The 25545-nt window shown below is 46.9% G+C and overlaps 1 protein-coding gene across 4 annotated transcripts in view; it reads left to right on the top strand.

The window, feature by feature from the left end:
• The window catches only part of cog7 (component of oligomeric golgi complex 7), a 75943-nt gene extending 52680 nt beyond the window's left edge, over positions 1 to 23263 (top strand). For all 4 annotated transcript variants that reach the window (XM_038820469.1, XM_038820468.1, XM_038820467.1 and 1 more), the window contains exons 8-18: positions 4815 to 5013; positions 9542 to 9669; positions 11407 to 11561; positions 12108 to 12224; positions 14248 to 14313; positions 16332 to 16518; positions 16654 to 16794; positions 17077 to 17160; positions 17857 to 17971; positions 18388 to 18531; positions 22213 to 23263. In XM_038820469.1, the coding sequence (XP_038676397.1) occupies positions 4815 to 5013; positions 9542 to 9669; positions 11407 to 11561; positions 12108 to 12224; positions 14248 to 14313; positions 16332 to 16518; positions 16654 to 16794; positions 17077 to 17160; positions 17857 to 17971; positions 18388 to 18531; positions 22213 to 22376 (1500 nt within the window). In that variant the 3' untranslated portion in view covers positions 22377 to 23263. The remainder of the gene's footprint in view (positions 1 to 4814; positions 5014 to 9541; positions 9670 to 11406; positions 11562 to 12107; positions 12225 to 14247; positions 14314 to 16331; positions 16519 to 16653; positions 16795 to 17076; positions 17161 to 17856; positions 17972 to 18387; positions 18532 to 22212) is intronic.
• The last annotated feature ends 2282 nt before the right edge of the window (positions 23264 to 25545 follow it).

Here is a 25545-nt window from a genome sequence, read left to right as displayed (position 1 = left end):
AGGAGCAGAGGAATTCTCCTCTGTGTCCTGGCCAATATTCCTCAACCAACACCTTAAAAAAAACCCATATTATTTGATCATTATCATGTTGCTTCTTGTATCTTGCAATTGGCTATCACATTTTCTACATTACAGCAGTGACTGGACTTCAGAAGCACTTTTTTGGCTCCAAAGAGCTTGGGCATCCTGTAGTTGCAAAAGACCAGTTAATAAGGAAGTCTTTCTGTTTCTATAGGGACACACGAGAGAGTAAAATGCATGGGATGATTTCTATTTGGAAAAGAAATCTGGAATCAAACAGGAGAAGGTAGAAGCACAAACTAAAACACCATCGCCATAATAAAATGTCACTGTGGGGGTGAATTTGAACTCCCAAGCAGGTGTATTGATTCTGTTATTAGACTTAAGAGTCCAGATAATAATTCCAAAATGTGTTCTTCGAGTTCAGGTTTTAAAATAACTGGAAATAAAAAAACTGGTCTCAGTAAAAGTAATGATCAAGCTGTTAGATTTTTGTTTTAAGGGCGGCACAGTGGTCAGCACAGCTCCCTCACGACACTGAGGTTCCCGGTTCGAATCCCGGCCCTGAGTCACTGTCCGTGTGGAGTTTGCACATTCTCCCCATATCTGCGTGAGTTTCACCCCCACAACCCAAAAGATGTGCAGCGTAGGTGGATTGACCACGCTAAATTGCCCCTTAATTGGAAAAAAAATAATTAGATCTCTAAATTTATTTTTTAAAATAATGTTTTAAAGAAAAAAGCAACTGGTTCACTAATATCCCTTCAGAGAAGGAAACCTGCCTTTCTTACCCATTCTGGGCCTATATGTGGCTGCAGTACCACACCATTGCGGTTGACTTTTAGTTGCTCCCTGAAGCAGTCTGGAATTTTTATGAAATGACTCCCAGCATTTCGAGCAAGTTCACCCCCAACTTCCCAGAACTAGGGATGGGCAATAATTGTTGACCTTACTGAATGTGCCCATGTTCCGAGAAGGTATTTTAAAAAGGGTGGAGATGGCAGAAAGTTAGCGCTGGGGAACAAAGACACAATCACAAAGTAGGTAGGGTGAGAGCATGGGTGGATTTGAATCACCACGCCGCCCACAAATGTAAGAAAGGACTTTGGATTTATGGCAAAGCTTTATCAATTCTCAAATTACCGATAGGATAGATAAAGGAAAGCCCTTGATGTGGTATGTGTTGATTTTTCAGAAGGCCTTTGATAAGAGGCTACTTGGCAGACAGTGAAGAGAATTGTGAAAGACTGAAGGAAGACATTGGTTAGCAGAATGAGAAAACAGGTACAATTTAGTGTGTGATAGGAAAATTAAGGATAGGTAGAGACCTAGGGATTCAGGAATTCCCTGAAGGTGAGGACATATGTAGTTAAGCCTTTAGAAAAGGTCAATAGTTAAGTTTCGATAAAAATTTGAATAAAAATAATTTTTAAAAAAAAGAAAAGGCCAATAGGGCAGCATGGTGGTGCAGTGGTTAGCACTGCTGGCACACAGCGCCGATGACTCGGGTTCGATCCTGGCCTCAGGTCACTGTCCATGTGGAGTTTGCACGTTTTCCCCATGCCTGCGTAGATCTCACCCCCACAACCCAAAATATGTGCAGGGTAGATGGATTGGCTATGCTAATTTATCCTTTTTTAAAAAATAAATTTGGAGTACCTAATTCTTTTTTTTTCCAATTAAGGGGCAATTTAGCCTGGCCAATTCACCTACCCTGCACATCTTTGGGTTGTGGGGGTGAGACCCACGCAGATACCTGGAGAATGTGCAAACTCCGGGGTCTTCGGCGCCATGAGGCAGCAGTGCTAGCCACTGCGCCACCGTGCTGCCCTTAAATTGCCCCTTAATTGGAAAAAAAATGAATTGAGTACTTACAATTTATAGGAAAAAAAGTAAAGGCCAATAACATTTGGGAGCTTCATAACTGGATGGTATAGAATATAAAATTGGCCTCCTTCTGAACTGTAGCATTTTATTCTAGAACAACACCAAGAAACTAGAGATATGAGGTTTGATTGAGAAAATGATAACTTGCGCTGGAGCAGTGGAGGCCAAAGGAACATTTAATAGAGGTTTTAAAATTCTGAAGGGCTTTGGTTGCGTGAATAGGGAGTCTGTGTTCCCACCAGGCAATGACAAGGGACCATCAATTTAACATCAGCTACAGTGAGAAGAGAGTTTAGGAGATATTTCTTTACACTCAAGGTTGTTGGAGTGTGAAATTATTTGCCACAGGGAATGGTTGAGTAAGAGGCCATTGTATCTCCTTCTGTATTGATCTTTGATTTTGCCTGGTGGCAGACCGTGTTTTCACTCTGTATGTGAACTTCGCAAATGTATTTCCTGTTTACATGGATTTCTCAGAAGGGAGTAAGTCCTGACATCAGGTCGCATGTCCACACAGGCGGGCTGCTGGACTGCAGTGACAATTTTCCCAGCGGCAGCTTCTTAAATAGCCATCTCTGGGCTCACCATTCAATTAAGAACGCTGTGCTGCCCAATTGGAGGGCTGGCAGCTGTGCATCGTCAGTAGCAATACACAGAGCCAGCCACACCACATGGTGACAGCTGCTCCTCCACCAGCTAACTAGATGGCCCTCAATTGGGCCTTTAATTGGCTACATTTACCACCTGCCGAAAGTCAATGGATGGGCAAGCCACTGCCATTCCCACCACTGTTAAATGGCCTGGAGGGAGGGCAGAATGGTGGCGCAGTGTCTAGCACTGCGGTCTCACGGCGCCGAGGTCCCAGGTTCGATCCTGGCTCTGGGTCACTGTCCGTGTGGAGTTTGCACATTCTCCCCGTGTTTGCATGGGTTTTGTGGGTTTCCACAACCCAAAGATGTATAGGGTAGGTGGATTGGCCACGCTAAATTGCCCTTAATTAGAAAAAATTAATTGGGTACTTTAAAATTTTTATTTTTAAAAAAGATGGCCTGGAAGGGAATGTCCTGGAGGGGAACTATGATGGGGAAGCCCCTGACCTGGCTGCCCAGCAATTTATCGGCCCCCACCAATCCTCCTAGCCTGTCACCCAGGGGCCTGTAAAATCTTGCTCTATGTGATCAGATTAGTACAAAGAAATGTTGAATGGCTACACCAAGTGTGTGTTTGGCATTCCTTGGTCGCTATCATATTAACTCATTCAAAATGTCATCCGTAATATGTTGGTTGGTTTGTGTATGTCAGTGTTTGGCACACAAAAAAATGTGAGAATATAATATTATAAACACCAGGAATGTTCTGGCTCTTTGCTATAAGAGACCTTCTAAATGGTGTACAGTACATTTTTTAAAAAATTCCCAAACAAATGAATAACCAACAACCTGTTGAAACCATGTTCCCCGGAGGCAAAAAATAAAAATAATCAGTTCCCAGGGTCTTTTTCAAAGGAGAAAATAAAAACAGAGGTTTTAACCCTTTAACAACCAAAGACTTTCCAGTCAACAATACTTTAAACTCCTTTTCTGGAAAGAACGTGAAGTGATTTTAGATACTCTCTCTCTTTAGGTACCATGCCCTAAGATGGCATTGGCAACCACGGATATCAATGTATCGGTCCATGGTTATGCTTGGCAAGGTACTGTAGTGATTTGCCATTGGCTTCAGCAGGTTCTAGCTGACTTAGAGACTCCCACTCCAATCGACCTGTTTGGCCACGGAAGGTGCATTCATAACATGTCTCGGAGTGGGACTGTAACCTGCAGCTTATGGCTCAGAGGTAAAGGCACTTCAATTGTGCCACAAGGGCTCATATTTTAGATACTGCACATTTTTATTAAAAAAAGGTTTATATATAAGTTTTACAGGATGGGATTTACCGACCAACCCGCCGCGTGATTTTCCGGCGGCGGAGGTGGCCCGCCAGCAGGATCGACCGATCTCGCCATTATCAATAGGGTTTGCCAGTGACAGAACCCCTCGTCGCCAGGAAACCCATGCATTGGTGTGGGACTGGACTATCCAGGCGGTGTGAACAGCCAGTAAATCCCGCCCATAGTGTTTTTCACACATTCAAAATGTCTCCAAGCCTGTACATCAAATTATGTACTTCAGAAGTGTACTCACTATTGAAATGTATTGTTAGACATAGCCCAGAATACCAGGGTGAACCACCTAGTTCTTCTTCAAAAAGGTAGGTGGGGTCTCATTTTAGCATCTCATCTGAAAGACAGCACCTCTGACAGTGCCACACTCCCTCAGTACTGCACTGCAATCCCAACCTGGCTTATGTGTTCAATTCTCTGGAGTGTGACTTGAACACATGACCTGCTAACTCAGGTGAGAATTCTATCCATGGAGCTGCGACTGCCAGTTTTACCTACAAATAGTTTTGCCTATAAAAGTGTCAAGCATCGTGTTCTCAACACATTTGCTACCGCTTGGAGTATTTTAGGTTAATAGCATAGATAGATTTAAGGGAAAGCTAGATAAACAATTGAGAGAGAAAAATAAGTGGGTATGCTGATGGGGTGGCAGGAGTCTTGTGTGAAGCATAAATGCCAGCATACACATTTTGGGCTGAATGGCCTGTATCTGTGCTGTGATACTTCCCATACATTACATGCTGTAGTCTTTGGTTTTGTATGGAATTCACTGGATGAAAGGTGAGGATTTATGGTCCAAAACCGATTGATATTTTCACTAGTAGTAAGTGAAGTATTAACATTTAATTAAATCTCTTCATTACTTTTTAATGTTATGATTCTTGCTGAAATTTGTTCCAACTTTAACTAGTTCTGTACTTTGAGACTGTTAAAAACTGTAGCTAAAAAAACTTTTATGTTGACCAGGTCTTCAGAAACCCCTGCGAGATTGTTACTGTGCTACAGATCCAGACCCTGGGGGCCATTGTTCCATCAATCCCTGTCTGCCTCAGCACAGCAATGGAGAGAGCAAGCCAGGAGGACAAGCTTCACATGCTACTGGAACTCCATGGCAGTACTGTTCACTTTGCTAAGGGCCTAGAGGCAGCAATGCATCCACACCTAGGTATGTTGGCACACTGAATCTGGCATTGTACAGGAATAGCAGGGGTGCAAGGGAGGGCATGCATGTATGACAACATATTGGGCCGTAACTTCCTTGGAGTGGCAATCGGGTCGGTTTGCCACTTTGCATCCACTTACCTGTGCTAAATTTCTTCAGTGCCTGTCTCGCCCAACCTTCCAGACTCAGGCTGAGTGCGATTCACGCAGCGCCAGACATCGGATGGGCGTTGGGGGTGGGCTGGACATCGGATGGGTGTTGGAGATGGGCCGGACATCGGATGGGCGTTGGGGGTGGGCCGGACATTGGATGGGTGTTGGGGGTGGGCCGGACATCAGATGGGCGTTGGGGGTGGGCCGGACATCGGATGGATGTTGGAGATGGGCGCGTTGGGGGTGGGCCGGACATCGGATGGATGTTGGAGATGGGCCGGACATCGGGTGGGTGGTGGAGATGGGCAGGACATCGGATGGGCGTTGGGGGTGGGCCGGACAGCGGATGGGCGTTGGGGGTGGGCCAGACATCGGATACGTGTTGGGGGTGGGTCGGACATCGGATGGGTGTTGGGGATGGGTGTTGTGGGTGGGCCGGACAACAGATTGGCGTTGGGGGTGGGCTGGACAATGAATGGGCGTTGGGGGTGGGCCGGTCATCGGATGGGCGTTGGAGATGGGCCGGACAGCGGATGGGCGTTGGGGGTGGGCCGGACATCGGATGGGCGTTGGAGATGGGCCGGACAGCGGATGGGCGTTGGGGGTGGGCCAGACATCGGATGGGGGGTTGGAGATGGGCCAGACATCGGATGGGGGTGGGCCGGACAATGAATGGGCGTTAGGGGTGGGCCGGACATGGCATGGGTGTTGGGGGTGGGCCGGACAACAGATGGGCATTGGAGGCGGGACGGACATCAGATGGGGGGTTGGAGATGGGCTGGACATCGGATGGGTTTTGGAGGTGGTCCGGACTTCAGATGGGGGGCATTGGGGGTGAGACGGACATCGGATGGGGGGGTTGGAGATGGGCTGGACATCGGATGCGAGACATGGGGGTGGGCCAGACATCGGTTGGGGGGCGTTGGGGGTGAGCTGGTCATCAGATGACGGGAATGGGGGAGGGGGGGATTTGGGGTGGGCTGGATAACATTTCACAATGGCCATCACACAAAGTGCAATAATGTTCAGGTTTTCTACACACACCGTGTTGCAGTTTGAGGTGATGTAATACAGTCAAAGAAACATTGCAGACATTCAAAGTAGTTGTTACAACTGGTACAAAGGTGTTTAAGTTTTCTCTATAGATCAAGTTGCACTTTGAGGTGCGTCCGTGCAATTGTGATACATGTAATATTCACTGTATACATTCAAGTCATACAGCCCAACGGGGTTCTATACAAATCCCCTCCCCTCTATTCACTATGGCTGAAGGGTCTTGTACAGTGATCTTCCCCCATTGCGCCTCTGCGGGGCTGCCCCAAGCTTTAGTGCACCCCTCAGGCATGTAGACCTGGGCTTTGGAATGTGCCAGTCTGCAACACTAAATGCTCTTTTGTTGGTTATTTGACATATTGCAGCAGAAAACCATCCCAGATACAATCTAGAACCTTTCTGCCCTTCTGGCATGTGCTAGTGTGCTAATCCTAATCTATGTGAAGTTAAAATTCCTATTAAAACCACAGCCTCTACCAGGGTCCTAAACATAACTCCCTTGTGCTCTTAAATCTTTTTCTATTTCTTAATTCTACCCTCTCCACCGCCTGTTTGCTAGTTATGTTTTCCTTTCTTGGCACTCTGGCGGTTCAGAACGGCAACCTTCCATCATGTAGGATGATGGTTTGCGTTTGGTGGTCAACTAAACGTGAGAGTAAATTAGTGAGAAACATAAAAACAGACTGTAAAGTCTGCTGAAGATATGTAAAAGAGAAAAGATTAGCAAAAACAAACACGTGTCCATCACAGGTGGAGTCAGAAGAATTTATAATGGGGAATAAGGAAATAGCAGAGAAACTAAACAAATACTTTGTTTGTCTTCACGGAGCAAAATACTGAAATCCTCCGACAAGTGCAAATGAAGAACTGCAAGATACTAATATTCGTGAGGAAAAAAAGTACTAGAGAAGTTAATGGTACTTAAAATAGATATATCCCCTAGTCCTAATCCCAGAGTGTTGAAGGAGGAGGCTGGAGAGATAGTAGATGCATTGGTGCTTATCATTCAAAAATCTATAGACTCTGAAATGGTTCTTGCAGATTGGAAGGTGGCAAATGTACCCCTTTAAGAAAGAGGGAGAGAAAAAATCGGGGGAACAACAGACCTGTTATATTGATGTCAGTCATAGGGAAAATGCTGGAATCTATAATAAAGGGTTTAACAACAGGATACTTTGAAAGTAATGGTAGAATTGGGCAGAGTCAACTTGGACTTATAAAACAGAACTCGTGTTTAACAAACTTGTTGAAGTTCTTTGAAGATTTAACAAGCAAAATAGATAAGGGGGAGCCTGTCAATGTGGTATATTTAGACTTTTAGAAAGATTTTTAGAAAGCTTTTGATGAAGTCTCAAACAAGAGGTTTGTGAACACAATTAGAGCATTTGGGATTGGGAGTAATATACTGACATGGATTGACAACTGGTGAACAGGCAGAAAACTGGGAGGAATAAATGGGTAATTTTCAGGTTGGCAGGCGGTGACTCGTCGGGTGCAAGGATAAGTGCTTGGGACCCAGCTATTCACAATCTAAAATCAATGATTTAGATGTGGGGATTAAATGTAATATTTCCAAGTTTGCAAATTACACAAATCAAGGTGGAAGTGTGAGTGGTGAGGAGGATGTAAAGATACTTCAAGGGCATTTAGAGAGACTAAGTACGTAGGCAAAGAATTACTGGATGGAAGACAATGTGGAGAAATGTAAGATTATCCATTTTGGTAGGAAGAAAGGCAGAGTATGTCTTAAATGGTGCAAGGCTGGGAAGTGTTGAACTTCAAAGGAACTCTGGTGTCCTCATTCATGAGTCACAAAAAGCTAATGTGCAGTTGCAGCAAGTAATTACTTGTTACAAGAGATTTTGAGTACAGGAGTAAAGATGTCTTACTGGAATTATGTAGAGCCTTGGTGAGACCACACCCTGGCATATTGGGCGGGATTCTCCCCTACCCGGCGGGACGGGGGGGTCCTGGCGTAGGGGAGTGGCGCCAACCACTCCGGGGTCAGGCCTCCCCAAAGTTGCGGTATTCTCCGCACCTTTGGGGGCTAGCCCCGCGCCGGAGCGGTTGGCACCACGCCGACTGGCGCAAAAACCGGCGGCAGCAGCCTTTCAGGCCCGCCGCCCGGCAGCGGGGCTGGCCGAAAGGCTTTCGCCGGTTCGCGCATGCGCCGGCGGTGACGTCAGCGGCCAGCTGACATCACCACCGGCGCATGCGCGCTGTGGGTTTCTCTTCCACTTCCGCCATGGCGGAGGCCGTGGCGGCGGCGGAGGAGAAAGAGTGCCCCCAGAGCACTGGCCCGCACCCTGATCGGAGGACCCCGATCACGGGCCTGGCCACCGTGGGGGCACCCCCCGGGGTCTGATCGCCCGCCCCCCCCCCCCCCCCAGGACCCCAGGGGACCGATCCCGCCACCGATCCCGCCGCCACCAGAGGTGGTTCAAACCTCGGCGGCGGGACTTCGGCCCATCGCGGGCCGGAGAATCGCCGCAGGGGCCTTGCCGGTCGGAGTGGCGTGATTCCCGCCACCACCACTTCCCGGGTGGCGGAGAATCTCTGCCACGGCGGGGGCAGGATTCTCGGCGGCCCCAAGCGATTCTCCGACCCTGCTGGGGGTCGGAGAATTTCACCCATTGTGTGCAGTTTTAGTCTCCTTACCCAAGGAAACATATACTTGCCATAGAGAGGGTGCAACAAAGTTTCACCAAACTAATATCCTGGGATGGATGAAGAAAGATGAACTAGACTAAGCATTTATTTTCTGACGTTCAGAAGAATGAGACGTGATTACATTCAAACATACAAATTTCTTACAAGATTTGACAGGGTAGATGTTTCCCCCGGCTGTGGAGGTCTAGAACCAGGGGGCGCAGTCTCAGAATTAGAGGTAGGCCATTTAGGACTGAGATGAGGAATAAATCACTGAGAGGGTGGTGAATCTTTGGAATTCTTTGTCCCGGTGCGCTGTGAAGGCTCAGTCGTTGAGTGCGTTCCAGACTGCAATTGTTAGATTTCTATATATTAAAAACTTCAAAGGATACAGGGATAGTGGAGGAAAATGTCATTGAAGTAGACAATCAACATGAAGGCCTTGAAGGTGCAGGCTTGAAGGGCTGAATGGCCTACTATTTCCTATGTTCTTGTATTCTAGTCTGGATTGTTTATATCTACTACTTTGTTACTCTTTTCCTAAACAATAGCTTGTTCTAAATACTGGACAAAAAATTTAAATACTTATTGCCTCAAGCTTATATGAACCAATACATTTAGATTCTGTGAAATTGCAGCAAGTTTTTAAACAATTGTTACTTTTCATTGATTCGCAGGTGAAACCAATTTGGTGAAAGTTACTGAATTGGTTGCAGCAATCCACAGCCCATATCTGCCTTATCAGCTGCAGTACGGAGACCTAGAAGGGTCAAACCTGCTTATCCAGATCAGTGCAATCCAACTGGTAAGACCCAGACTATACTGCCCGGATCACTGTCTGCCACCCTGCTGATGTAACAACAGTGGAAGAGATTGTAATGAAGTTGGGAGGGGGGTTATTGGGGACAGGGATGGGCTGTACTTGGGACAAGGGAAGTTTTGGCATCATGGCAACTGGTGCTGGTCTTGATGTGAAATTATTGTTGAACCTTAGTTTTAAAAATCTGACAGAAAGGGCTATGGTATGATGTGTACTTCTTTCATTTTGTTTTTAGTGATTATGTGGAATGAGGGGGATTGGACATGATCAGTATAATCTGTACTCTGCAAAACTATCCATAGAATGGCATGGTCTAATACCTGGAATTATAACGTGTGCTGGAGCTTGGTCTCAACACGCGCCATGAAAGGAAGGCTTGCAGGAAGTGCAGCACCCAATTTGCTCACAGCCAGCTTCCATAACAGCAATGTTGTAATGACTAGATAATCTGTTTTTGTTTCGTAACATAAAATTGGCCAGAAAAGTTCGATTCCTGGCTTTACTCATTGTCTGTGCGGAGTCTGCATGTTCTCCCCGTGTGTGCGTAGGTTTCCTCCGTGTACTCCGGTTTCCTCCCACAAGTCCCAAAAAACGTGCTATCAGGTAATTGGACATTGAGTTCTCCCTCTGTGTACCCGAACAGGCGCCGGAGTGTGGTGACTGGGGGCTTTTCACGTAACTTCATTGCAGAGTTAATGTAAGCCTACTTGTGACAATAAAGATTATTATTATATTCTGTGGTGATTAACTCACCTCCTGACTCTCTAGAGCCTGTCCACCAGCTACAAAGCACGTCAGGAGGGTAATAGAATACCCTCCACTTACTAGATATGTCCAGCTCCAACAATACACAAGACGTTTGACGCCATCCAGGCAAAAGCAGCCCACTTGATTGGCACCTCATTAACAACCTTACATTAACAAATTCCACCACCGATACAGTATATACTGCCTTCAGGTTTCACTACAATAGTTTGCCCAGCCTTTTTCAACAGGATCTTCCAAACTTTTTATTACCTTGAAGGACAAAGGTAGCAGATACATGGGAACACTACCACTGCAACATCTCCTCCAAGTCACACACCATCCAGACTTGAAACTATATCACTATTCCTTCACTGGGTCAAAATCCTGAATTTCCTCCCTAACAGCACTGTATGTGTACTAGATGCACTGCATCAGTACAAGAAGATGGCCCATCCCCACCTTCTCGAAGGTAAATTGGGATGCAATATTACATAGAATTTACAGTGCAGAAGGAGGCCATTCGGCCCATCGAGTCTGCACCGGCTCTTGGAAAGAGCACCCTGCCCCCTACCCAAGGTCAACACCTCCACCCTATCCCCATGACTCAGTAACCCCACCCAACACTAAGGGCAATTTTGGACACTAAGGGCAATTTATCATGGCCAATCCACCTAACCCGCACATCTTTGGACTGTGGGAGGAAACCGGAGCACCCGGAGGAAACCCACGCACACACGGGGAGGATGTGCAGACTCCGCACAGACAGTGACCCAAGCCGGAATTGAACCTGGGACCCTGGAGCTGTGAAGCGATTGTGCTATCCACAATGCTACCGTGCTGCCCTAAATAAATGCAGTGTTGCTCACATCCAGTAATTAATTTTTAAAAAAAAAGAATTTGTTAACCTGCCCTTTAGTATTTTAAATGTTCATCTTCATTTGTTAATAATTCCCTTTGTCTGCCTTTTCCCTTCAGGAGTGTGGAGAGGTGATCGACTGTGTCCAGGAACTTAATCAGTCAGTGAATAAACTCTTCAGCCTGGCCAATGGGGCAGTGGACAGATGCATCAAACTAACTGATGGACTTGCAGTTTGTGGCCTACACAAAGCACTGAAATCTCTCTTCTCAAAGTGAGTCCCCTTTCGATTATCCAGTGGCCGCATGCTGCTGCATGGCCCAGCACCCACACGCTGATGCAGTTTTCTGACTGCAGGCCGTTGCACCACCTGCGGCCTGCTGCGCCGCCTGGTGCCTGCTGGCCGTGGGCTTCTGTGCCACCTGGTGACTGTGTGTCAATCATTTAAGCTTTCAAGAATTAGTGGGAAAATGTGACAGCAGTCCAGAGGAATTTTTACTTGACACCTTTTTCTGTGTTGTCTCGCTGCTGCCTGACTTTGCATTATAACATCTACACATACAAAATTGTTAATCTGAGTTGCCACCTAATCATATTTTATATACATACAGCAAGTATTCAGATTATTGTACTGCAATTCAGGCCCTTGTAGCAGGAAAATCATCTGATGCACTCAAATTGGACATTATCTATATCAACCATTTAAATTTGTTGCATGTATTCTGTGGTAGGTTATTCTGGATCAAGTTAAATTCTCAAGAGAGGACGATGCTGGCTCTAGGGACGGTATGCGGGCTCATATTTTAATTCTCTGTTCCAGATATGTGTCCAGCTTCGCCAGCGTTCTTCAGTCTATTCGCAAGAAATGCAAACTGGAGGAAATTTCCAATGGATCCTTGTTCCAGGAAGACTGGACTGCGTTCCAAAACTCTATCAGGTGATGGGGTAGTGAGTGAATGTAGAGCAGAACAATCATCATCTCTCTCTTCTCCCTCCCCCCCCCCCCCCCCCTCCTAAAATTTAGAATCCCCAATTATTTTTTTTTCCAATTAAGGGGCAATTTAGTTTGGCCAAGGGGGCAGGACGGTGGCGCAGTGGTTAGTCCTGTTGCCTCACGGCGCCGAGGTCCCAGGTTCGATCCCGGCTCTGGGTCACTGTCTGTGTGGAGTTTGTACATTCTCCCCCGAGTTTGCGTGGGTTTCGCCCCCACAACCCAAAAATGTGCAAGGTAGGTGGATTGAATACGCTAAATTGCCCCTTAATTGGAAAAAATTAATTGGGTACTCTAAATTTATTTTAAAAAAGAAAAAAAAATTTAGTTTGGCCAATCCACCTACCCTGCACATCTTTGGGTTGTGGGGGTGAGACCCACGCAGACATGGGGAGTATGTGCAAACTCCACACGGATAGTGACCCAGGGCCAGGATTCGAAACGGATCCTCAGTGCCGGAGGCCCAGTGTTAACCACTGCGCCACCGTGCTACCCTCGGAAGCTGCTGTGTTTAGCGGTGGTGATGTTTGAGTTCAGTCGGGCCAGTAACCGCAAGCTCCTTCTTCAAGAATTCTTGGCAATCCTTCTTTTGACAACAGCAGATTGTATTTATACAGTGCCATTAACATAAGGAATCATAGGGCAGCACGGTGGCACAGTGGTTAGCATTGCTGCCTACGGCGCTGAGGACCCGGGTTCGAATCCCGGCCCTGGGTCACTGTCTGTGTGGAGTTTGCACGTTCTCCCCGTGTCTGCGTGGGTTTCGCCCCCACAACCCAAAGATGTGCAGAGTAGGTGGATTGGCCACGCTAAATTGCCCTTTAATTGTAAAAATGAATTGGGCACTCTAAATTTATATTTTAAAAAAAGGAAAAGGTTAAGGTGGAAATTCCAGAGCTTAGGGTCTAGGCAGCTGAATTCACGGCTGTCAAATTAAATTAAAGTTGTGAATTCTCGAGATCAGAATGAGTAAAGGTGCAGATATATGGGAGGTTGTCTGACTGGAGGAGACTAGAGAGAGAGATGGGGAATGACCATGGAGAGATTTGAAAACCAGATGAGAATTTTTTGTGGCGCTGCTTGGCAAGGAAACAATGTAGGTCAGCGATCACAGGGGTGATGGGTGAACTGGGCGGCATGGTGGCACAGTGGTTAGCACCGCTACCTCACTGCTCCCGGAACCTGGGTTCAATTCCTGCCTCGGGTGACTGTGTGTAGTTTGCACTTTCTCCCCGTGTCTGCATGGGTTTCCTCCGGATGCTTTGGTTTCCTCCCACAGTCCAAGGAAGTGCAGGTTGGGTGGGTTGGCCATGATAAATTGCCCCTTTGTGTCCAAATCAAAATGTTGGGGGGCAGCTTGGGCTTGATTGGGTGCTCTTTCCCACGGCCTGTGCCGACTCGAAGGCCTCCTCCTTCTCCGCTGTAAATAAATTCTATGAACTGAACTTGCCGCAAATAAGGACATGGGCCACGGATATTTGGGTGATGTCAAATTTACAGAGAGGAGGATGTGAGAGCAGACCAGGAGTATTTTAGAAATAATATAAAAGGCTTAGATGAGACAGGGACAGAGAGGCGATGTTATGGAATTGGAAATAGATGGAGGGCTGTCAATAGGTTCTGTGTGTCCTGGCTTTCATTCATTTCTGTTTTTTAAAATAAATAAAGCGCCAAATTCTTTTTTTCCCCTCATAAAGGGACAATTTAGCGTGGTCAATACACCTACCCTGTACGTCTTTGGGTTGTGGGGTGAGACCCACGCAGACACGTGGAGAATGTGCAAACTCCACACGGACAGTGACCCTGGGCTGGGATCGAACCCGGGCTGTGAGGCCGCAGTGCTATCCACTGCGCCAACGTGTCGCCCTATTTGTTTAAATTTTGACCAAAGTTCTCAGTTTGTTATGACTGCTATGACTGACTATTAGATTCTTTTTCATTCTCTAATTGTGCACTATTTTATTTTCAGAATTATAGCAACCTGCGGTGAACTATTACGGCAGTGTGGGGACTACGAGCAGCAGCTGTCCAACAGGTTAGCTCCAAATACCACACACATGCTTCTATTAGAGCCAACTGAAGGGTTGATAGCATAATGGGGCTGCGAAGATGGAGTAGGAAACCTGTGAGTCTGCCGAATGGGGCTGGGGATTGGAGGGAAGTTGAATATTCCTCCAGTGAGGCTAGCTATGTACGAAGTGGTTTTAAGGCCATAAAGTGGGTAGGATGCCTGCGCAGCTGGTTACAGTGGGGTACGGATGGCTGAGCGTGTCGATTTGGGTTATTGGGAAACAGTATGCTAGCCAGCAGAAGCTCAATGCTAGGCATCGAAATGAAGGAAACATCTTGGAAGGGGAAAGGTTTTTAAGGCTGGTGGCTGGTTCACAGCTTAAAACTAAATGCAGCCATTCCAGAATTATGCTTCCAGTCTTTAAGCAATGTTGACATTTTCTTGCCATTTTTCTCCCTTCCTCTTGTGGCATTGAGTACTTGCTGGGGTACATTTCCTCAAGGTCTGGTCCCCTTTCTATACCTTGCCCAAGTGACAGTTATGCAAGGGTTAAACTTGATGATGAGTATTGGCTGCCTGTTAGCCGAGGGGCAGCACAGCTGGGTTGTATCCCCTTGGCCACTTCAGCTGAGGTCAGCCCACGCTCTGCTTTCCTGGTCTGTAGAGGTTGGCCATTCACTGCTTTGAATCCTTGAGGAAAAGTCTCTTGATACCCGGCAGCATTAGCATCCAGGGGCGGAATTCTCCTATTTTGAGAATAAGTGCTGTGGCGGGGGCAGGAATGTGGAATGATTCCCACTGCGGACGCTGGAGGGGAAAACACACCAAATCTTCTAGCCCCAACCATGTTAATTATTCACCCGGGTATAATGCACTGTATTCAATGATGGGGCATTCGGGGGATGGTGCATAGTTTGCCGTCACGCCTAGGTGCCATACCACAAAGGCGCCCAACATCACTATTGAAGAAAGAAGGTTGACCTCCTCACATTGAAGATGGATCTCCAGGAACACTCTGAGGCTGGGAGATGGACCCTCCTCCAGGACACCAAATTTGGAATGTCCACCCACATGCTCCCTCAACCCACTGCTGTGGTGGCCTAGTGGTTAGCACAACCGCCTCACGGCGCTGAGGTCCCAGGTTCGATCCCGCCTCTGGGTCACTGTCCGTGTGAAGTTTGCACATTCTCCCCGTGTCTGCGTGGGTTTCGCCCCCACAACCCAAAAATGTGCAGAGTAGGTGGATTGGCCACGCTAAATTGTCCCATAATTGGAAAAAATAATTGGGTAATCTAAATTTTTTTTTTAAAAACCCACTGCTGTGGTGGTCCAGGGTTGCCGGCAGTCTCCACCCTGAGCTTTGGAGGCAGCCCCAGACATTGTTCGGGTGAGGTCTGACGTCTGCATGGGGGGATTGGGCCTTAATTTGCATTAATGGATGCAAATGAGGTTCATGCCAGTCTCTGGTGGGTTCCCTGACCCACCATGGCAGGCACCAACGAAAGATCCGGCTGTAAATTCACAGCAGCGTAATTCTGATTTCTGGGCCTTCTCCATATTCTTCCCCCACGTCTGTCATCAAGCCCACCGATGAGGGCTTGGAAGAATTCCACCCCAAAAGTGCAAGTGCCTAAGGCAGACGGTGACTGCTTTCTGCAAATGTGTGTTCCCACCCAACCTAAGCGCTTCAGGTAGGGAAATTCTACTGATCAACGACTGAAAGACTATCACAGGCATGAATTCATTGGGAGGTAGTAAAGAGTGTGGTTAAAATGTGGAATTTTCTTGTTGAAGACCATTGTTGAAGCAGTCTATAAATTCTTGTACAGAGGATTCGAGACCTGTTTGAAGAAACAAACTATAATGAGCATGAGGAAGAAGGTGATTAATGCAGCGATAGTATAATTGCAATGTTTAGTACAGTAATAGTCTATGTATTGGGGAGAGACCTATTGAGATACTATTTTCCACTTTACAAATGCCTTGCCATGTTTAAGCTGAATTGTGAACAGCTTTTCAATCCTTTGGAATCTCTCTTGCAGGATATTATCTACTGCAGGGAAGTATTTGTCTGAATCATACAGTCCACACAGTCTAACAGGTATACAAGAAACCAGCTTCTCCGACAAAAAAACCTCCATCAAGAATCCTTGGCAAGAGTATAATTATTTACTGAAGGCAAATCCAAGTGAATATGCCAGTCTGATGGAGATGCTTTATATGTTGAAGGTAAGATTTCATTCCTTACTACAGAACAGGAGAGAAAACTGAGAGGGGGGCAAGCCGAAACTCTTCCAAACGTCAGATATAATGAGACCCTGTGTTAAGGGTTCCTCGCTAAAATTCCTTCCTTCTGCTTTGTAGGAAAAGGGAACAGGGAACAATAACTTGTTGTCGGAAGCTCGCGCAGCACTGACCCGGCTTAACCAACAGGCACATCAGCTTGCCTTCGACTCTGTGTTCCTCCGCATCAAGCAGCAGCTCACACAGGTGCCCAGAATGGAGGTGAGTTGGGAGAGAGGGTTTGGTTTTCAGCTCATTGGAGCTTATCCCTCCCTCACTCAGCTTTATAGGATGAGGTATTTGGTGGTGATATTGAGAGGAGAGGGGCAATCAGCTGTGGTTGATGAGGGAATGTCTGTGGGGACGAGTGGTTAAGATTGGGAAATTACAATGCAGATGAAAAGGAACTTGGAACAAATACAGATGTTTATGTTGGTTCCATGATTGTCAGTTTCTCTATCACATGTACACTAATCCCTGTGATTTCCCTTCCTTCCTGAAAAGATCTGGAATACGGGAACAATGGGAGAGACACTAACTGAGGATCTCCCAACATTTAGCCTTGCTCCTCTTGAATACATCAGCAATGTAAGTGTCTTGTTTTCTAAAGAAGCAGTTTTGTCTTTGTTACAACTGGTATGTGTAATTTTTCCCTTGTTTCTGCACCCACTCTGACCAGGTGAGTGATCACAAATAAATATCTTTACTATGTGGGTGTTACAGGCAAGGCTAACATTTACTACCCATTTTTGATTGGTGTTGAGAAAGTATTGGTGAGCTGCTGCCTAGAACTGTGTGGTGAAGATACGCCTACAGTACTGTTGGTGGGGATTACCAGAATTCTGACCCAGCAACAATGAAGGAATGGCCACCATATTTGAAAGTCAGGATGGTATGTGTGACTTAGAAGGGAACCTGGAGGTAATGGCGTTCCCATACACTCTGGTACTAAGTGGTGGAGGTCACGGGTTTGGGAAGTGCTGTTGAAGAAGTCTTGGCAAGTTGCTACAGTACTTCACGTAGATAGTGCACTTTGGAAATAGAGCTTTGAAGGGAGTTGCCAGAATGGTCTTGGGTGGACAATTCTACTGTGAGGGAAGCAGCTACCCTCTACTTCATGTGACCATTTCCCCAGGACCTCATCGAGAGTCCCTGATATATGGGAAATTGTGGGATAGAAACACACAAAACATGCATAAATGCCCCAGGTATCTGGCACTGTGAGGCAGCAGTGCTAACCACTGTGCCATCTAATTGTTTACTGGTGATATCTGTTATTTCCAGATTGGCCAGTACATCATGTCCCTACCTCTGCACCTGGAGCCCTTTGTAACACAGGAGGATCCAGCACTGGAGCTGGCACTGCATTCTGGGAAACTTCCATACCCTCCAGAGCAAGGTAAGAGCGGTTGGGGGGGGTATGTTCTGAGAGATGAGTGAAGGTTAGATGAGAAAGATCGTGTTTTTATAGAAGGGAAGCAGAGTGTTCAGTCTGAGAGAGTTGGGCCAAGGGTGATCGGAAGAGGAGGGAATGCAGACTCGGAGTTGGAAGGTGAATGGAGAATCTTGTAGAGGTATAAAGAAACTGGCTTCAGCACAAATAGCTCTAAGATTTGGAGGAGGGTATGCAGGGAGCCAGTGTAGAATATTGAGGTGTGTAGGGAGCCCAAATGGGTCAGTGGGATAATAGGTGAGTGGGAAACTGATGAGGGCTGTTAGATAAGTTATGGGGCCGTGATGGAAGTACGTGGATTTTCAGTTTGTATTCACTTACGGATGCTATTTGACACTTTGTATGCTTGTAATCCCTGATAGGCGATGAGCTGCCAGAGTTAGACAACATGGCTGATTACTGGCTGGGCTCTATTGCCAGGGCGACAATGCATACTTACTGTGAATCCATTCTACAGATCCCAGAGCTCACACCACACACAACCAAACAGCTCGCCACAGATATCGGTAAGTGCAACGTATACAGGGAAGACATTTGTGTGTTTTATTGAGACTGTTATGGTCAGTGGTAGAATCATACAGCACAGAAGGAGGCCATTTGGTCCATCTTGTCTGTGCCAGTTTTTTGAAACAGCCATTCAATTAGTACCATTCGCGGGTGCAGCATTGGGCTTTGTTGTTGGTGACCCACAACTATGCTTTTCAGCACTGGCTTGGGGCACAAATTGCTAATGCATAAAGTAGCCTACCCCTACCCAAAAGGATTCCACCATCGCCTGTACCCCAGGAGATCATTCTAGCTTTAAACGTCCTAGTCACTCTGCCAGTGTCCATGGGCCACATTCGTAACCGGACCCAAACACACCCACTTCTCTTAAAGGATAAATGATTGATACAGTCTGGCTGGCGTTATGAGAAATCCAAACAGCTGAGGCCCTGCTTTACTCGTCAGGATGAGTTGACATGTTAAGATGGTGTGATTCCAAGGGGATCATGGGTGGTTGTTCCACCTCAGGCCAGGGGGCCCCTCCTTCAGGAGTTATGTGGCGCCCACCCAGGCTCGGCCTTGAGGTTTGCAATGGGATCAACAGGCACAGCGCAGAACTAGGGCAGACCAGGATAAAGATGCTGGTTCGGAGTTACCGTCTGGTGGCCTGACATACATTAAGCCATTGAAGAACTAGTACAACAGTGCCACCCTTGCCAAATGCAGAAATCTTTGCCGTCTTCCGCCACCTTTTGGAATGACCAGGTTGCCAGTGGACGAGGGTCCACGTTGATTATGCAGGCCCGTTTATGGGCAACATATTTTTGGTGCTAGTGGATGCCCTGCGCCGAGTGTTCGTCATTCAAGGGTTTCCCGAGTCAATTGTTTCGGGCAACGGCACCCCCTTCACCGGGGATGATTTCCAGGTTTTTGTGAGGGCCAATGGCATACGCCATATGAGGACAGCCTCCTACCATGCAGCATCGAACAGTCTGGCTGGGAGGGCCGTCCAAACTTTCAAGACTGCCATGTAATTATTTGTTGTACAACTCAACCCCTCATTGAACCATGGGGGTCACAGCAGCTGAGCTGCTCATGGGCTATCAGTTGAGAACCTGATTAGATCTCATATTTCCAAATTTGGCGGGGAGGGTGGAGGCATACCAAACCTCCCAGAAGAGTCGACCATCACAGCAGAGGGGTGACAGGTCATTCTGTGTGGGAGACCAGGTTTGGTCTGTAATTTCGCCTCAGGTTCGCCTTGGTTAGAAGGACGGGTTGTGGCCCAGTCAAGGCATGTATCATATGCGGTCAGTGAAGACCATCAGAAAGCATATCGACCACTTGAGGAGTTGAAGACTGGCGATCCCCAACAGGAGTCGGCAAGTCCAGCAAGCATTATGAAGTCAGATCTAACTTCCTGAAAGTGAACCCTCGGAAGGCGACGGGCCCGTCGGGATCACTGGTCGTGCACTCAGAGCCGGCACGGACCAGCTGGCAGAGGTGTTCATGGACATCTTTAACCTGTCCCTACTTCACTCCGAGGTCCCCACCTGCTTCAAGAAGACCGCCATCATACCGGTGCCAAAGAAGAACCAGGCAATGTGCCTCAAGGCCCTGACTTCAATTGTAATGAGTGCTTTGAGAGGTTGATCATGAAGCGCATCAGATCCATACTCCCAGAGCGCCTTGATCCACTGCAATTCGCATACTGTCACAACCAGTCCACAGCAGACGCCATCTCCCTGGCCCTACACACATTCCTAGAGCATCTCGACAACAAGGACTCCTACATCAGACTCCTATTTATTAACTACAGCTCCGCCTTCAACACCATAATCCCAGCCAAACTCGTAACAAAGCTCCAAAACCTAGGACTTGGCTCCCCACTCTGCAACTGGATCCTCAATTTTCTGACCAACAGACCACAATCAGTAAGAATGAACAACAACACCTCCTCCACAATAGTCCTCAATACCGGGGCCCCGCAAGGCTGCATACCTAGCCCCCTACTCTACTCCCTGTACACACATGACTGCGTGGCAAAACTTGGTTCCAACTCCGTCTACAAGTTTGCTGACGATACGACCATAATCGTCCGGATCTCGAATAACGACGAGTCAGAATACGGGAGGGAGATAGAGAACCTAGTGGAGTGGTGCAGCAAAAATAAAGAGCTGGTCATTGACTTCAGTAAGCAAAGTACTGTACATACCCTTGTCAGCATCAACGGGACCGAGGTGGCGATGGTTAGCAGTTTCAAATTCCTAGGGATGCATATCTCCATAAATCTGTCCTGGTCCACCCACGTCGTCGCTACCACCAAGAAAGAACCACAGCGCCTATACTTCTCAGGAAACTAAGGAAATTCGGCATGTCCACATTAACCCTTACCAACTTTTACAGGTGCACCATAGAAAACATTCTATCTGGCTGCATCACAGCTTGGTATGGCAACTGCTCGGCCCAGGACCGCAAGAAACTGCAGAGAGTCGTGAACACCTCCCATCCATTGACTCCATCTACACCTCCCGCTGCCTGGGGAAAGCGGACAGCATAATAAAAGACCCTTCCCACCCGGCTTACTCACTCTTCCAACTTCTTCCATCGGGCAGGAGATACAGAAGTCTGAGAAAACATACGAACAGACTCAAAAACAGCTTCTTCCCCACTGTTACCAGACTCCTAAATGACCCTCTTATGAACTGACCTCATTAGCACTACACCCTGTATGTTTCATCCGATGCCGGTGCTTATGTAGTTACATTGTATACTTGTGTTGCCCTATTATGTATTTTCTTTTATTCCCTTTTCTTCCCATGTACTTAATGATCTGTTGAGCTGCTTGCAGAAAAATACTTTTCACTGTACCTCTGTACACGTGACAATAAACAAATCCAATCCAATCCATTGTGAATAACCCTGTAACTCCGTCAACTGAAGGGCAGCCAAGGCTCTTGTTTCTGCTCAACCAGCTGAGCCTGTAGAGGCCGGTGAGGCCACTTCGCCTGTCGTTGAAGTGGTGCATCCTGAGGTGGCACTGACCGTAGACCACTCGATCTTCCAAAATAGTGCCAAGCCTCTTGCAGGGCTACGGAGGTCCAGGAGGATCCAGACGTTTCTGGACAATTGATTTTTTTGATGGAGTATTTTCCCTGTTGTCTCGGTTAACATTTGTAATTTCTGTATGTAGTTTCTGGGGTAGTTGTAATAAGGTACTTAAGGAGGGACGGATGTGGTGGCATGGTCTGTTTAAGAGGATAGATTCCACAGACCGTGTGACCAGCTCTAGGCCAATTGGGCATGAGCGCGTGAACGCTGGCCAATGTGGAGTTTGCGTGGGGCCCCTGAAGCAGGACCCCGGGCAGTGTGGATCAGGAAGCTGAAGTGTTAAAACCTGTTGGATAGTGTTCTATGCCTGTTACGTTACTGCCTTTGCCTTTCATCTATAAACCCTTTTGTTAAATATTGGGAACCTCCAGTGTACGTCTCAAGCCACCACACTCGCCTTGTCTCTATCTCCTATACACATATAAGCTTTAAAAACCCACAGTTAATGTGACCTAAATGAAGAATCCTCTCCTGTTTCCAATCTCAATTCTGTTCTGCAAAATGCACTATATAAATGGAAGGTGCTGTTTGGTGAATTCTATAATGAAGTTTTCTTACTTAAAGGAATGTTGCATTTCTTCTGTTCCCAGATTACCTCAGCAATGTCATGGATGCTCTTGGTTTACAGCCATCCCGGACTCTGCAGCAGATTGTGACTGCCTTGAAAGCGAAGCCCGAAGAGTTTAGGCAAGCAGCGAAGGGATTCCCCCGAAGATTGACCAGCGCGATCACAGCCATGAGGAACATCCGTTAATGACCGACAGTCCTGCTCACAAAACAATAGTACAAGTACACTACATACTGACAAAAAAATCTGTCTTTCATTCTGTTGCATGAGGACTATCCTAATTTTGGATTGGCTCTCAATCAACTGCTAAGATGCTTTATGCTGAAGACGTGCTCTTTTAGAAAGGTTTATGTTGGGGGGGGATCTTTTGATGGTTTTCAGTCCTGACTTTCTGTCCCACTTTTGTATTTTACTTGTGCTGTCAGTTGGGTTGGTGATTGGAATGCTGGTAGGAAGGGAGAAATGGAATAAGGCTTTGATTGCTATCCAGAGACACACAACCCTATAACCCCCTCCCCGAAGCTGAAGATTGTGTGTGATTGGGAGGATGGGACCAGGATCAACTTGATGGCCTGTTCATGCCTCCTATTCTGCTCACATAATTGAAAACGACTCTGAGTTGTCCCAGCACCTAATATGCAGTCAACATCTCCAAGAGCGAAGGGAAGAACTGAACGTTTAAGGTATGTTCCAGAGAGGAGTGAATTTTGGGTAGCGCAGTGTAGCGTGGTGTAATGATGCCATTGCACATCTCCCCACTGCCTCCCACCCGTGGCAGCTTGCCCATTCCGACTTGCTCCAGAGAAGACCCAAGAAGGGAAGTAAAGAGGCTCGTCTCATGGTCCACTGAGGCTGACCAAAGGACCATGTTGATCAAGCGGAAGAGGTTACTTCCACACCCTCATGAGAACTAAGGAAGAATAAGTGTGCGTGGTTCTGTAATAAGTTGAATTAAATACCTAAGTCACAAAGTGTTCATGGCTGTGGTTTGTACAGGCTGCAAGCGCTTGTGGTAGAATTTTACTTCAACATCCGGTGCTGGAATCAAGATAAAATTAGTGGCTATGTTTTGATGAACTGAGGCTATAAGAATCATTTGTTGTAAGTGTGTGGTGGAATATTGTATTTACAACATCTTCTGTCTGAGGAATCTCCATAACCATGGTGGTGCAGTGGTGAGCACTGCTGCCTCACGGCGCTGAGGACCTGGGTTCGATCCCGGCCCTGGGTCACTGTCCTTGTGGAGTTTGCACATTCTCCCCATGTCTGCGTGGGAGTCTCTCTCTTTCCCCCCCCCCCCCCCCCCCCCCCCCTCCGGCCCACAAGACAAACATGTGCAGGATAGGTGGATTGGCCACGATAAATTGCTCCTTTAATTATGAAAAAAAAAAATTGGGTACTTTAACTTTATAAAAGAAACAAAAAAATAGAATCTCCATAATGGATACTGTTGGGGGAGGTGTCTCACCAGGGGAAGGCAGTAGTAGCCAGGCTCATGGCACCGTGGCTAGCTCTGCTGCACAGAAGGGCGGGAAAAAGACTGGCAGGGGTATAGTCATAGGGGATTCAATTGTAAGGGGAGTAGACAGGCGTTTCTGTCTGGTCGAAAACGAGACTCCCGAACAGTATGTTACCTCCCGGGTGCTCGGGTCAGGGATGTCTCCGATCGGTTGCAGGACGTACTGAAGGGTGAGGGTGAACAGCCAGTTATCGTGGTGCATGTAGGCACCAATAATATAGGTAAAAAAAAGGGATGAGGTCCTACAATCAGAATGTCGGGAGTTAGGAGATAAGTTTAAAAAGTAGGACCTCAAAGGTAGTAATCTCAGGATTGCTACCAGTGCCACGGGACAGTCAGAGTAGAAATTCAAGAATAGTCAGAATGAATACGTGGCTTGAGAGATGGTGCAGGAGGGAGGGGTTCATATTTTTGGGACATTGGAACCGGTTCTGGGGGCGGTGGGACCATTACAAACCAGATGGTCTACACCTGGGCAGGACTGGAACCAATGTCCTAGGGGGTGCTTTTGCTAACACTGTTGGGGAGGTTTTAAACTAATGTGGCAGCGGGATGGGAACCAGATTAGGAAGTTAGAGGTCAGTAAAGAAGCAGCAACTAAAGCCAGTAAGGTACGAGACAATAAACTCAATGTGACTAAGGGGAAGAGTAGACAGGGAAGAGATGATGAACGCAAAGTTGGTCTGAGGTGCATTTGTTTTAATGCGAGAAGTGTAGCAGGTAAGGCAGATGAACTTAGGGCTTGGATCAGTACCTGGGAATATGATGCTATTGGTATTACTGAGACTTGGTTTAGGGAAGGGCAGGACTGACAACTGAATATCCCAGGGTATAGATGCTTCAGGAGGGATAGAGAGGGAGGTAGAAGGGGTGGAGGAGTTGCATTACTCGTCAGAGATGATATCACAGCTGTGATTAAGGAGGGCACGATGGAGGATTCGAGCACTGAGGCAATATGGGTGGAGATGAGAAATAGGAAGGGTGCAGTAATAATGTTGGGACTTTACTACAGGCCTCCCAAAAGCGAGCATGAAGTAGAGGTACAAATATGCAGACAGATTATAGAAAAATGTCGGAGCAATAGGGTGGTTGTGATGGGAGATTTTAACTTCCCCAACATTGAATGGGATTCGTGTAGTGTTGGAGGTGTAGATGGAGCAAAGTTTGTAAGGAGCATCCAGGAGAGTTTTTTTAGAGCAGTATGTAAATAGTCCAACTCGGGAAGGGGCCATACTGGACCTGGTATTGGGGAATGATCCCGGCCAGGTGGTTGATGTTTCAGTCGGTGATTACTTTGGGAATAGCGATCACAATTCCGTAAGTTTTAGAATACTCATGGACAAGGACAAGAGTGGTCCGAAAGGAAGAGTGCTAAATTGGGGAAAGGCAGAGTATAACAAAATTCGGCAGGAGCTAGGGAATGTGGATTGGGAGCAGCTGTTTAAGGGTAAATCCACATTTGAAATGTGGGATTCTTTTAAGGAAAGGTTGATTAGAGTGCAGGACAGACATGTTCCTGTGAAAATGAAAGATAGAAATGGCAAGATTAGGGAACCATGGATGACGGGTGAAATTGTGAGACTAGCTAAGATGAAAAAGGAAGCATACATAGGATCGAGGCAACTCAAAACTGATGAAGCTTTGGAGGAATATCGGGAAAGTAGGACGAATCTCAAACGCGCAATAAAGAGGGCTAAAAGGGGTCATGAAATATCTTTGGCTAACAGGGTTAAGGAAAATCCCAAAGCATTTTATTCGTATGTAAGGAGCAAGAGGGTAACTAGAGAAAGGATTGGCCCACTTAAAGATAAAAGAGGAAATTTATGCGTGGACTCA

The sequence above is a fragment of the Scyliorhinus canicula genome, chromosome 15 (genome assembly GCF_902713615.1).
Source record: "Scyliorhinus canicula chromosome 15, sScyCan1.1, whole genome shotgun sequence".
Classification (NCBI taxonomy): Eukaryota; Metazoa; Chordata; class Chondrichthyes; order Carcharhiniformes; family Scyliorhinidae; genus Scyliorhinus; species Scyliorhinus canicula.
Note: the sequence above shows the minus strand (reverse complement) of the source record. Positions and strands in the feature narration are given on the sequence as shown.